This window comes from Physeter macrocephalus, chromosome 4, assembly GCF_002837175.3.
Source record: "Physeter macrocephalus isolate SW-GA chromosome 4, ASM283717v5, whole genome shotgun sequence".
Lineage (NCBI taxonomy): Eukaryota > Metazoa > Chordata > Mammalia > Artiodactyla > Physeteridae > Physeter > Physeter macrocephalus.
This window is the reverse complement of record NC_041217.1, coordinates 72126320-72141562: the sequence shown is the minus strand read 5'-3', so window position 1 is coordinate 72141562 and position 15243 is coordinate 72126320. Positions and strand designations below refer to the sequence as shown.

The 15243-nt window shown below is 37.8% G+C and overlaps 1 protein-coding gene across 3 annotated transcripts in view; it reads right to left on the bottom strand.

Annotated features, from left to right (window-relative positions):
* Positions 1–15243, bottom strand: part of GON4L (gon-4 like) — a 96698-nt gene that overhangs the window by 47949 nt on the left and 33506 nt on the right. For all 3 annotated transcript variants that reach the window (XM_028488772.1, XM_007110398.3, XM_055084295.1), the window contains 2 exons: positions 13007–13199; positions 5982–6083 (listed from right to left, as the gene is read on the bottom strand). In XM_028488772.1, coding sequence (XP_028344573.1) covers positions 5982–6083; positions 13007–13199 — 295 coding nt within the window. The remainder of the gene's footprint in view (positions 1–5981; positions 6084–13006; positions 13200–15243) is intronic.

Genomic DNA, 15243 nt, shown 5'->3' with positions numbered 1-15243 from the left:
ACTCAGCCTTAAAAAGGAACGAAATTGGGTCATTTGTTGAGGCGTGGATGGATCTAGAGACTGTCATACAGAGTGAAGTAAGTCAGAAAGAGAAAAACAAATATCGTATATTAATGCATGTATGTGGAACCTAGAGAAATGGTACAGATGAACCAGTTTGCAGGGCAGAAGTTGAGACACAGATGTAGAGAACAAATGTATGGACACCAAGGGGGGAAAACCGCGGTGAGGTGGGGATGGTGGTGTGCTGAATTGGGCGAGTGGGATTGACATGTATACACTGATGTGTATAAAATTGATGACTAATAAGAATCTGCATTATAAACAAACAAACAAACACAACTAATACTAAACTTTCTTTGGGTTATTTGTATGGAAATATGTTAATATAAATGTTTCAGACATTACATGAAATTTCTAAAAATCTTATATGTTCTGGTATAATGTTATAAGTCATAATTCTAGTTATTACTTTAAAATGTATATCTCAGAAATAACTAAATTTCCTTGTCAATTGCATTATTATGAACTTTCATCAAATCTTTAATCGTGGTCATTTTTAAGTCTTTCGTCATTTACAGACAGTTCTGGGTGTATTCTGATGCTTTCGCAAAAATGTTCCTATAAAAGGGTTTCATCTTCAAGGAATTCATGGAAAAGACTGAGATGTACAGGTTTCTGGTAATGACTATACTGCTGAACTGAATGAATAAGTATTTTCAGAATTCTAATGGAAAACTGATGAATTCATAATAGTGCTAACAAAAGATCAAGATAAAAAAAATTAATTGCATGGGACTGAGTGAACTGATGATGATGATGATAATTTTTGTGACTTTCTGTTTGAATAAAAAAAAAAAAATCCCACAAGGACTCAGAGGCAAAAAATATACAAATCAATTTTCACTGCAAAGTAAAGAAGCTGTTACAGTGGAGGTTTACTGGACTGAATGTCACACTGCAAAGTAAAGGAGCTGTTACAGTGGAGGATTACTGGACTGAATGTTAATATTATGACATAGTATGAGTGTGTTTCATGTTTGGTAATTGCAATCATTGTTGCTTTTGTTGTGGTCATCCATTTACAATGCTTGGTGTCAGTTTATTTATCTCTTGTAAAAATAAAATACAGTGTGTGTGTGTGAGTTGTGAAAAAAAAAATAGTATGGATTACAGAGCAAGAAGATCAATTCTAACTGAGGAGGATATCCCTGAGAAATTACAGTTGACCCTTGAACATGGAATTGAACTGTATGGGTCCACTTATATGCAGATTTTTTCAGTAAATATATTGGAACAATTTGGGGGGGATGTGCAACAATTTGAAAAAACCCTCAGACAAACCACAGAGCCTAGAAATAACAAAAAATTTAAGAAGAAGTTAGGTATGTCATGAATGCATAAACTATATGTAGATACTAGTCTATTTTATCATTTACTACCATAAAATGTACACAAATCTACTCTAAAAAGTTAAAATTTATCAAAACTTACGCACACACTTACAGACCATACATGGCACCATTCGCGGTCAAGAGAAACCCAAACATAAAGATGCAGTATGAAATCATAACTGCATAAAATTCACTGTGGCGTATACTGTACTTCTGTAATAATTTCATAGCCACCTCCTGTTGCTAGCTCAGGTGTTGCAAGTATCTGCTTAAAACATCTCCTGAGCAGTTTGTCTCTCCAGCAAATTGCGTACTGTAGGAAAAAGTGATCTCTTGTGGTTCTTGAGTATTTTTCATCAAATTTAGCACAATACCATAGGCCTTGAATAACACCATGGGACCCATGCAAAGTGCCACTAGTGATGCTGGAAGTGCTCCCAAGAAGCAGAGAAAAGTCATGACATTACAAGAAGATGCTGAATTGCTTGATATGCACCAGAGATTGCGGTCTACAGCTGTGATTTCCCACCATTTCAAGATAAATGAATCCAGTGTAAGGACCATTGTAAAAAATGAAAAGGAAATTCATGAAGCCATAGCTGCCGCTATGCCGACAGGTGCAAAGACCTTGCACTTTTTGTGAAATACATTTTTATCTCATATTGAAAATGCAGCTTTTATGTGGGTGCAGGATTGTTATAAGAAAGGCATACCTATAGACTCCAATATGATTTGAGAAAAAGCATGACAACTTAAAGCAAAAGGAAGATGAAGGATCTAAGGCTGGAGAATTTAATGCCAGCAAAGGATGGTTTGATAATTTTAGAAAGAGGTTTGGCTTAAAAACTGTCAAGATAACAGGAGAAGCCTCTGCTAACGCAGAGGCAGCAGACAAGTTCCCAGACTGATGAGATAGGATATCTGCCTGAACAGGTTTTTAGTGCAGATGAAAATGCCCTATTCTGGATGGGAAAAAATTTTTAAAAATAAAGCCTCAAAAGACATTAGTAAGGAAGAGAAGCACCAGGATTTAAGGCAGGAAGGGAGAGGCTAAGTCTACTGTTTTGTGAAAATGCAGTCGCATTTACCACCAGGACTGCCCTTATCTATAAAGCTGCTCACCTTGAAGGGAGAAGATAAACACGAGCTGCCAGTCTTTAGATATACAAAAAGAAGGGCCTTTCTATGGATTGGTTCCATCGATGCTTTGTCCCTGAAGTCAGGAAATAGTTTGCCTTTTAAAGTTCTTTTGAAATTGAACAATGCCCCTGGGTACCCAGAACCCCATGAATTCAACACTGAAGGCGTCTAAGTGGTCTACTCATCTCCAAACATGTCTCTAATTCAGCCTCTAGATCAGGGGTCATAAGGACCTTTAAGGCTCATTACACATGATATTCTATGGAAAGGATTATCCACACTAAAGAAGAGACCCAAATGGAGAGAACATCACGTAAGTCTGGAGGAAGGATCACACCACTGAAAATGCCATCATTGTTAAAGAAAAAGCCATGAAAGCCATCAAATCTGAAACAATAAATTCCTGCTGGAGAAAACTGTGTTCAGATGTCCTGCATGACTTCACAAGATTTACGACAGAGCCAATCAAGGAAATCATGAAACAGACTGTGAATATGGCCAAAAAAAGATGGGGGTGAAGGGTTTCAAGTTCTGAATCTTGGAGAAATTCAAGAGCTAACAGACACCGCACCAGAGGAATTAACAAAAGATGACCTGATGAAGATGAGTGCTTCCAAAACAGTGCCAGACGATGAGGAAGAAGATGTAGAAGAAGCTGTGTCAGAAAAAAAACTGACATTAGATAATCAGGCAGCAGGGTTCCGATTATTTAAGACTGCTTTTGACTTCTTTTACAAGGACGCTTCTATGATATAGACTCTGAAACCAAAGCACATGGTGGGAGAGGGACTGGTACCATACAGAAACATTTTTAGAGAAATGAAAAAGCAAAAAAGTCACACAGAAATTACAATGTATTTCCATAAAGTTACACTCTCTGCCTCCCCTTCCTCCTCCACCACCTCTCCTGCCTCTGCCACCCCGAGACAGCAAGACCAACCCCTCCTCCTCCTCTTCCTCCTCAGCCTACTGAATGTGAAGACAAGGATGAAGGCCTTTATGATGACCCACTGCAACTTAATGAATAGTAAATAATCATCATGCCTACAGTTAATAAACTTATCTGTTGTGTATGTATGTGTACCTTTGTGTGAAAATCTAATAACTGTATGGCAAGAATCGTATGAGATGTTTTTGTGTCATCATCATCATCATCATCGCCTAAGTATTCATCATGTAGAACATCATGTGCAAGACGTGTCTTGAAATGGATAGCCTATCCTTACATAGGCATAAAGTGAGTGATATTTAATATAAAATTAATAATTAATAAAATTAAGGTTAGTTTTATTAATGATTTATAACTGTGCTTTCAAAGAATTACATTACCAACTGTGTATCAGCCTATTATCACATTTTTTTAAAATGTAACAATGTTTCCAATCCTGTACATGAATATGACTGTAATACTGTATGCCATAAAAATTTTGTAACCATTCAGCAGTGTATAGGCCAGAGTACTAAGAAGAGATCTGTGAAGCAATCATATCAATTACACTAGGCTACATCAAGCCATCATACTGCTGCTTCTTCATTATCAATGCATGAATCCTTATACGAGTAAATAAATGTTCCTTTTTCACATTACCTTTTCATTTTTCTTGTCTAGTGTTTGTAACATGTATATCTACAGTGTTTTGTATCATATAAGACAATATTAATATAGATACTGACAGATGATTCAGCTTGTAAACAGTAATATAAACTTACAGTATCGATAAATACGGTACTGTATATGTATTTTCTCTTCCTTATTATGATTTTCTTAATAACATTTTCTTTTCTCTAGTTTACTTTACTGTAAGAATACAGTATACAAAACACATTATATATAAAATACATGTTAATAACTATTTATTTTATTGGTAAGCCTTCAACAGTAGGCTACTAGTAGTTAAGTTTTTGGGGAGTCAAAACTTCTAGTCGGATTTTCAACTACACTGGGGTTGGGCACCCCTAGCCTCTGAGTTGCTCAAGGTCAACTGTATCTATAAAATGAAGAAAGTAACAGACAAACAAGAAGAGAAGGCAAGTGTATACCAGGCTGAGAGCTGAATTGAAATGCAATCTTCTACTTTTCTGCTTCAAGCAGAAAATGTTTCATGACCAGCACATGACACTGTGGACCATTCGCTCCTTCTTGAAAGACTCTTCCCTTGGTTTCTGAGACAAAAGGCTTTCTTGTTTTTTCTCATACCTTCCTAGACCCTCCTTCACAATTTTCTCAAAACCTAAATCCTCAAGCCTTTTCTTTCTACACTTTCTCTTTGATTCCTGGTGCTTTCCTTTCAATGCAACCTTAACTGTCATAACATACCAAAATAAATGGAAGATCTTCATAAAGGAAACGGCATTCTAATCTTAAAAACAACATGAAAGATGAAATAAAGCAACAAAACAGAACATAAGTCCTAAAGGATTGTGTTTACATAATTCTCTTTGCACAAAGACTTGCATTATTTAGGTACATAATAAACACTTTTGGATACTTATAAAACTTTCTTCATAACCTCGTCAAGAGCCAACGTCTTACCTTCATCATGTTGTGTATACTATTCCAGTACAGGGTCATGCACACACTCAATAAAAATCAACAGTTCCTGAAATATGTTTTCCATCATTGGCAAACTAGCAATGAAATAATTTTAAACAAATGACTCAAGCCAAGTTATTTAATTGTTTTCCATGCCTCCAATCTTGCTCTCTTTACCCACCAAATCAATACATTAAACTGGCATTAAATCAAAGTGAAATTTCTAAAATCCAAATCAGTTCCTATTTATTTCCTGCTTTGAGTTATTTGAGCTCTCCTTTTTGACAGATCAAAAATCAGATCTAAGGTTCTCCATGAACTGAACACTGCTTAACTCATCTATCACCACTCACTCATACAACTTAACCAAACTACTTGCTATTTTCCAAACACATGTATTGTTTCAAAATTCCATGGTTTGCAGAATTCTTCTATTTGCAATATCCCTCTCTGCCCCATTCACCAAAAATTTCTTATTGCTCCTTCAAAACTAAAATAAAGCATCCCATTTTGTGAATCCTTCCCTAACCCATACCATACATTAGGACAGTATAACCCTCTTTTAGGCCACTAGTGTATACACAAACTATTATTATAGCACCTATCACTTGGTACTGTAACTGTTTCTGTTTGTATCCCCCTACTAAGCTGACATCCTACAGGCAGAGGCCATGTCTTATTCATTTTGGTACAATCGCTGCCAAATACTCAATACATGACTGTGGGATGTATAAATGAGTAAATGATAGGCTTCCTGAATATATATGTAAATTTAAAGAATTACAGAAATAAATGGGTAGAGGAAGCTTAAATGTCTTAAGTGCACTACAAACTTCAACCTCAAAAATCTGCAAAGTAAACAAAGGTAGATGTGGAGAAGTCAAGACCAGGACTCATAATAAACACAGACTCACTGGTGATTCTTACTGCCCGGTCAGTGCGGAAATCCTCTGTGTCTGGTTCATCCAGGTCTTCCAGGAAATTATATTCTGGATCGTCATCATCATCTGCCTCATCTAGGAAAAAAAATGTTTTAGACACTTATTCCCAACTCTGAACTCATATCTCTAATGAAAATTTAAGATGTTCAGCGCCATAAGAATCTACTCCAATAAAGCACATTTATTCTGAAGTTTTTATTTTTATTTTATTTTTTACTTATTTTTTGGCTGTGCCACACGGCTTGCAGGATCTTAGTTCCCTAACCAGGAATTAAACCCAGGCCCTCAGCAGTGAAAGCGCAGAGTCCTAACCGCAAGGGAATTCCCTATTCTGAAGTTTTTAAACAACTTATTCTTTTTTTCCTCAGTGCCTGTGCACAGATCATTTCCCAAAGTGGACTCATCTCACCTATTCTCCCCAATTAGCCAAGTTCCTTCCTTCCTTCCTTCAAACAAAACTTAAATTTCTCAAAATGCAGCAAAAGCCTGAAAACTGAACATATAATTTTTCTCAGTAAATCCACTTAGAGTAGTGCATCTCATTAAAATAATATTTTTGTAAAACTCTTTATACAAAGGCATTGATAGTGAAAAAAGGAATGACCCTAATTCCCAATAATTAGGGAATGACTATAATTATGATGCCTTAGTATAAAATAGTATATACATATAGAATGTAAACATTCTATACATGTCCAACACATTCATGACAAAAGTACAACACAATACACACATAATACTCATAAGCATAAAAAAATTATATCCCTTCAATAACTCAGAAATAACTAAAAATATACAAAATAACAAACATTTGTAATGGCAGAGCATAGAAGTATGGGTATTTTTCTCCCTCGCACTTTTCTCCAATGTTGATGCTATGATGTTTTTTAGATTCCTAACTAAAAATCTTGAAGGAGTCAATCAATTATGGATTGTTATATATATATTTTTTCTTTTAAATAAATTTATTTTATTTATTTATTTTTGGCTGCATTGGGTCTTTGTCGCTGCACAGGCTTTCTCTAGTTGCAGTGAGCGGGGGCTACTCTTAGTTGTGGTACGTGGTCTTCTCATTGCGGTGGCTTCTCTTTGTTGTGGAGCATGGGCTCTAGGCACGCAGGCTTCAGTAGATGTGGCTTGTGGGCTCTAGAGTGCAGGGTCAGTAGTTGTGGTGCATGGTTAGCTGCTCCACGGCATGTGGGATCTTCCCAGACCAGGGCTCGAACCCATGTACCCTGCATTGGCAGGCAGATTCTTAACCACTGTGCCACCAGGGAAGCCCCTGGATTGTTATATTAAGGTAAAATTTTTCCTGGGACTACTTTAGATCAGCATCGTCTAACAGAATTTTCTGCAAGGTAGGAAATGTTCTACATATGCATTGTACAACAATGGTAGCCACTAGCCACATGAGGCAACTGAGAACTTGAAATGTGGCTAGTGCAATGAGGAACTGAATTAAAACAAAAAGCAAAAACAAAGTCTAGCAAATGAAAATAACTAATTCCTTACCACTATGTAGCCATTACACAGGAGAGGAAGACCTCTATGTATTACAATAGAAAGATGTCTAAATTATATTAAGTGAAGGAAGCAAGTTGCAGATGCAGGACAATATGTATAGTATGATTCCTTTCTTGGAAAAAAAGATGAATATGTGCTTGATTAAACACAGAGAAAATATCTAGAAAGAATCAACAAAGACTGAAGAATAGAACTTTCTTTTCTTAATTTTTCATAATAAATATTTTTTATTAAAAATACAAATAGGGCTTCCCTGGTGGTGCAGTGGTTGAGAGTCCGCCTGCCGATGCAGGGAACATGGGTTCGTGCCCCGGTCCGGGAAGATCCCACATGCCGCGGAGCGGCTGGGCCCGTGAGCCACGGCCGCTGAGCCTGCGCGTCCGGAGCCTGTGCTCCGCAACGGGAGAGGCCACAACAGTGAGAGGCCCGCATACCGCAAAAAAAAAAAAATAAAATAATAAAAAATAAAATTAAAATATATACACACACTTTTTTTAAATTTTTGGCTGCATTGAGTCTTCGTTGCTGCGTGCGGGCTTTCTCTAGTTGTGGCAAGCGGGGGCTACTCTTCATTGCGATGTGCGGGCTTCTCACCGCAGTAGCTTCTCTTGTTGTGGAGCACGGGCTCTAGGTGCACAGGCTTCAGTAGTTGTGGTGTGCGGGCTCAGTAGTTGTGCCTTGTGGGCTCTAGAGCGCAGGCTCAGTAGTTGTGGTGCACGGGCTTAGTTGCTCCGCGGCATGTGGGATCTTCCCGGACCAGGAATTGAACCCGTGTCCCCTACATTGGCAGGTTGACTGTTAACCTCTGCACCACCAGGGAAGTCCCAAACACACATTTTTTATTCATAATCACTGGAAAATTTGTACTGATAAACCCCTATCTAAACTGATATTCTTTACTCATCATTTATTGTTTATAATATATAAATCTGCATTGTCTATATATAGCTATTTAAATGTGAAGGCTTTTTCACCCATCTATAGGTTTATCCCCCAATAAAAATGTTTTAAATCCTTAGGAATGGAATCCTGTCTTCGTAATCTCTATAGTACTTTCTATGTAAGTCTCTTTACAGCAGGTTCTTTACAACCGTTGCTGAATAATATAAGTTCTGGGGAAAGCCTATAACATATGGATACTGCACACACGTCTGCACATACCCCATCTGTTTAGGTGCAAGAACTATAATAGACAGCGTCTGCCCATACCATACAAATGGGTCAGCCAATATTCTCAGAGAACCCATTTGGCAAACATGTTGAAAAATCATTTAGGAAGGTTTCTTCTGAGTTCTGCTTAGCTTTTAGTAGCCTGATTGTGGAACCTGCCCTCTGGGTCTAATTACTTTTTTGACTGATTGACAATGTCAGCATCTACCCAGTTGATCTCAATTTTGTGTACCCACCCCCTCTAGTACAGCCTCTTATTTTTTGCAAACGATACTCTCACTTTTAATAATATGCAGAGCAGATGGTACTAGGAACATGTGAAAATAGTTAGCCACGTAATATTACCAAAATAAACCGGCATATGGCTAAAGTTTGGTACTGTGATCTATATCTAGCATCATTTCCTATTTACCAGCACTCACAAAATTCAGCTGGTAGATCTGGGGATCCAAACCTACCCTAGTCACTAGCTCTATGTTCTCTTTTTTAAATCTATCCTAATAAGGAAACAAAAAAATACTGTTATAAAGAAAGAGGATTTTCACCTTCCCCACTAACCATTATTCCATTTCCTCAATCAACCCTTATCATACACTCTTATTTCTCCCAGACCAGTAGTTTCCAACCATTAGGATATATAAGAATTAGATACCTAGATGATAACCATTAGTGATTCTGATTCAGTAGGTATGGAGTGAGGCCCTGGAATCTGTATCTTTTTTTTTTTTTAATTTATTTTGGCTGCGTTGGGTCCTTGTTGCGGTACATGGGCTTCTCATTGTGGTGGTTTCTCTTGTTGCAGAGCACGGGCTCTAGGCACGTGGGCTTCAGTAGTTGTGGCACGCAGGCTCAGCAGTTGTGGAGCATGGGCTTAGTTGCTCCGTGGCATGTGGGATCTTCCCGGACCAGGGCTCAAACCCACATCCCCTGCCTTGGCAGGTGGACTCTTAACCCCTGCACCACCAGGGAAGTCCCTGGAATCTGTATCTTAACACCATCCAACAAATACATCCCTACACTCCCTGATTCTTATTCAAATTCTAGGGACAAATTATGAGAAACACCACCCAGACTCCCAAAATCCTGACAGCCAACTCTGTCTGGCCTTTCCTCCTCAACAGCCAGCATCTCAGCTCTTTCAACAAAGGCGATAACAATCAGGGCACCAAAGCTGCTGCCCTAATAAAGCCATGAAAACCTGACTTAATTACTATCAATATCTTGTCTTAAAAATATATATATATATATTTTGTCTTAGCTTAGGTCTAAGGACAAAATGCAGAGCTTGCTTATGAAGCGTCACATGCATTTAAAAAATGCTTTAGGGCTTCCCTGGTGGCGCAGTGGTTGAGAGTCCGCCTGCCGATGCAGGGGACACAGGTTCGTGCCCCGGTCCGGGAAGATCCCACATGCCGCAGAGCGGCTGGGCCTGTGAGCCATGGCCGCTGAGCCTGCGCGTCCGGAGCCTGTGCTCCGCAACGGGAGAGGCCACAACAGTGAGAGGCCCGCGTAACGCAAAAAAAAAAAAAAAAAAAAAAAAAAATGCTTTAATGCCCCCTGAGACTTCTTTGATTGAGATTATGTTCCTAGAATATTAAACTGGGTTCTAATCCTAGCAGTATAACAAATTGATTCTATAACACAGAGCAACACAATGAATTCCTCTGACACTTTTACAAAATGGATAGAATTATCTTTGTCCCTGTTCATTCCCTTCTGCAGAGATTTTTGAGCCTTGGTATCTTGGACCTTGAATGCATTGATAGAAAAAGGAAGTGTCAATAAATGAACTTCAAGAGAATAATAAATCCAAAAAAAGTGACATAAAAAAACTTCATGTATGTAGATGTGTACATTTTTCTGGGGAGTGGCTGCACAGCTTTCATCAGATTCTCAAAGGGGTAAGGAATGGAAAAGCTAGCAGCTTAGACTCCTATCAGAAGACTAATGCGATAATACATCAGTTGTTTATTATTAAGGAACTGACTCTCCAGTTAATATGTCAATGACTCAGCTGCAAATTTCATCCTTTTCTCCTTCATGCAAGTTTGTGCATTGCATTGCTTATTACCACTTCTGCTATAGAAGGTGGGTGGAGAAGAACAAAAATGCTAAAATTCAAACCAATTTGCTTCTTGTTACCTGTCTTTTCTAAATGTTTAGGGAATTTAAATTTAGGACTAAAATTCTTCCTATTGCCACATTAATGTGGAAAACTAAAAGGCAACGTCATATTTGAAAACTCTCACAAGAGGCACATCAAACTATTATCAGTGATCCCTCTGCAGCATGAAACTGTCATCATGAGGAAAGGCTTTAACAGTTTTCTTTACACAATATTTGATTTCTTTACTCCAAGCACGTATTACCCTTATGGTTATAATACAGAATATAAGAGAAAACTCTGGGGAGCATATATTCTACAGAACCCAAATACATATTATCTCAATGTCACTTCCACCCATATGATTCCTCTCTTGTCACTGTTGTCAAATATCTTTCAAAGGTCCATCTCAATTACCACCTTTTTCATGTTGCTATCTCTGGTCATGCTAAACAATAATTCTCTCTCTTCTAAAACCTTAGAACAGAGTTTATGCCACTTTTATGGTGCATCTGAGTTCATTCAACTTCATTAATCTGAAATGTATCATGCATTTAACAATGGACCAGGCACCATTCATACATGTTTACTCCCTAACAAAATGATCATTTTCCTCTATCTCTCATAGAACCTAACACACTGCCTTGTAAAAGAAAGTACTCAATACCAAATGCCAAATTATGTGCAGTATAGTTATTAATAGCTTTATAAGGTAAATATGAGAACTTACTTTCTTTCATTCACTTATCCTAATTTATTCCTGGCCTTACCTACCCAAATATTTACTCTATTTCCATACAACCTATATGTTCTCTTATTTATCTTAAAGCATTATTCTTTCAACACAAAAATCTTACAGGAGTTGTTTTTAGAAGACAGGGAAAAGAATAAAGATATGCTCTGTAAGTTGTCTGTAATTAAGTTTGATAGGACATCATGTGATCCAGAAATAGAAGCAATGAATTTGGCTACGGATTAAAGTGAGATAGTGAATGACTCTGTTCACATAAAAATGCAAGTAAGACTTTGGTTCAGTTATACACATTTTTTTAAAAGTGTGAATCTTCCACAACACAACCAGTATGAATATCCTGGTCACTCCCCATTGAAGAGAGTCAAAAGGAAACAACAATAGTAACAAAATTGCCCTGATTCCATCAAAAGAATGTGACATCATCTGGAATCACTACAAACTAAATCAATCTCTCATTTCCTCTAAATTTACAGAAACACTGCACAAAATGATGAATGGTAACTGACTTTCACTATAGTACGCTTAAAAAAAAAACCCACCAAAGACAATTTTAACAATGTATTGTTTTAAAGTAAGAATTATATTCTAAAACAAATAAGGGTTGCAGCAGGGATTCTTACACCATGTATGACTGTAGTCAACATTGTTTCTGTCTGATCAGTTCTCCTTCCCTACTTCTGGAAACACTGTCACTTCTTTTGGGTAACTGCTTACTCCAACCCCGTTGTTTGTGATTGGCAACAAGGTGCTGCCAATCACAGGACTCCATGCTGAAACAGTCTCCCTATTAAAGCCATGCAATACCAAGACAGTGGGCATGTGATCAAACCCAACCAATCAGAGTTGTTCCTCTGGATTTTTCAAACTGGAGCCTGTAGGAGAGAGTTGTTCTGATGTAGGGACAAACCAAGAAGTGAATGGTGTGTTTATGATCATAGTTCCAGCCTTGTAGAAAAAAAGAGGTTTGAGAATGGAGTTGACTGACAAAAAGCAGAGGTAACAGCTGTTGAGAGGGAAAGTGGGTCTCAATTCCACTGTAGGTTTTTCTGCCCTTCCCAAAGTCTGGTTTCATTCAGCAAGTTGAGAGTTAGGATTCTCAACTTCAGCAAGTTGAGAGGATTCTTTCACCTGCATCAGGAAGAACATTAACTAACATGACAGTCTTCGAGTGAGTCAATGCACTCTCGTGAAATCATATATAAAATTATATGTACATTTATGTTTCAGGGGAGGAATCTTAGCATTCAAAAGATTCCCCAAAAGGCTCTTTAACAAAAACAAAAAGTGGGTGGGAGTGGAATTTAACTACTGATTTAGACCACATTGTTAAATACACAATTAAATCAATTAACCAAAAACACCCCCTTTCTTTACGCTTTTAACTAATGAAAATTTTACCAGAGACCATGGACAGAGTAGATATTAAATGCAAACAAAACCACTTACCTTCATTCCCCACATCATCATTCATAAGTCCCCCCAGCCACATCTTCCAGTCCTCATCATCTGCTGTATTGGGATCATACATGTCTGGGGTGATGTCTGGAGCTCGGAGCTCTGCCTCTAGTTGCCCCAGGGGAACATCTTTCAGAGGCATCTTAGAGCGAGTTCGGAATGCAATGAGACTGTCATCCATGGGCTAGCCAACGGAGAAGGAAATAAAAACATATCACTGAATGCCTAATGCTTTCAATTTCTCCAAACTTCATCATATCCTGTTTCTCTTCTTAGCTTAAAACACAAGGTCTCTTCTCTAAACCATATGGATTTATTATTCTTTGTCTGAGAAACTTTAAGGATAATGACATCAATTTTTTTTTTGTAGGTGCCAATGTCTTTTTTTTTTAAAGGTTATACTCCATTTATAGTTCTTATAAAATATTGGCTATATTCCCCGTGTTGTACAATATATCCTTGTACCTTATAATGACATCAGTTTTAAAAACCAACATTTCAGGAACATTTATAAGAGCTTTATTAAGATATAATTTACACACCATAAAACTCACTCTTTTAAAGTGTATAACTGAGTGGATCTTACTATATTCACAGAGTTGTGTGACCATCACCACTATCTAATTCCAAAACATTTTCATCACCCCAAAAAGAAAGGCCATTTCCCTTAGTGGTAGCTCCCCGTTCTTCCCTGATCCCACTCTGATACCCACTAATCTTTCTGTCTCTATGGATTTGCTTATGCTAGACATTTTATATAAAAGGAATCATAGGGACTTCCCTGGTGGTCCAGTGGGTAAGACTCCACGCTCCCAATGCAGGGGGTCTGGGTTCAATTGCTGGTCGGGGAACTAGATCCCACACATGTGCTGCAGCTAAGAGTTCACATACCGCAACTAAGAGTCCGCATGCCACAACTAAGAAGTCCACATGCTGCAACTAAGAGTCCGCATGCCGCAACTAAGAGTCCACATGCCACAACTAAGAAGTCTGCATGCCACAATTAAAAAGATCCCACACGCCGCAACGAAGACCCGGCACAGCCAAAATAAATAAATAAATAAATAAATATTTTTTTAAATAAATAAAAGGAATCATACAATATGTGGCCTTTTGTCTCTGGCTTCTTTCACTTAGCATGTTTTCAAAGTTCATCCATTTTGTAGCATGTATCAGTACTCATTCCTTTTTTTTTTGTAATAAAATTTATTTACTCTATTTATTTTATTTTTGGCTGCATTGGGTCTTCGTTGCTGCGAGCGGGCTTCTCACACAGTGGCTTCTCTCATCTCAGAGCCCAGGCTCTAGGTGTGCGCGCTTCAGGAGTTATGGCTCGCGGGCTCCAGAGCGCAGGCTCAGTAGTTGTAGTGCACGGGCTTAGTTGCTCCGCGGCATGTGGGATCTTCCCGGACCAGGGCTCAAACCCGTGTCCCCCGCATTGGCAGATGGATTCTTAACCACTGCACCACCAGGGAAGCCCCTCATTCCTTTTTATTGAGAAAAAAGGAAATGAATAATGTCTATTCATACACTTTGCCCATTTTTTAATTCGGTTGTCTTTTTATTGTTGACTTATAAGAGTTCATTATATATTACAGATACAAGACCCTTATCAGATATGTGATTTGCAATTATTTTCTCCCACTTTCTGGGTTGTCTCCACTTTTTTGATGTATCCTCTGAGGCACAAAAGTTTTTAATTGTGATGAGGTCCAATGTACCTATTCTTTTTGTCATTTGTGCTTTTGGTATTGTATTAAGAAACCACTGCCTAAGCAAAGGTCACAAAGATTTACTCTATGTTTTGTTCTAAGAGTTCTATAATTTTAGCCCTTACATTTAAGTCAATGATCTATTTTGAGTTAACTTTTGAGTGTGGTGTGAGGTAAGGGTCTAACTTTATACTCTTGCATGTGGATTTCCAGTTGTCACAGCACCATTTGTTGAAAGACTATTCTTTTCCCATTAATTGGTCTTGGAACGCTTGTCAAAGATTAACTGACCATAAATTTAAGAGTTTATTTCTAGACTCTCAATTCTGTTCCACTGATCTGTATGTCTATTCCTTTTTTTTTTCTAAAAAGATACTTTAAGAGAAGTATCTTTTTTTTATTTTTACTTTTTAAAATATTTATTTATTTATTTATTTCGCTGCTTTGGGTCTTAGTTGCGGCACACAGGATCTTTTGTATGGCGTGAGTGCTTCTCTCTAGTTGTGGCGTGCAGGC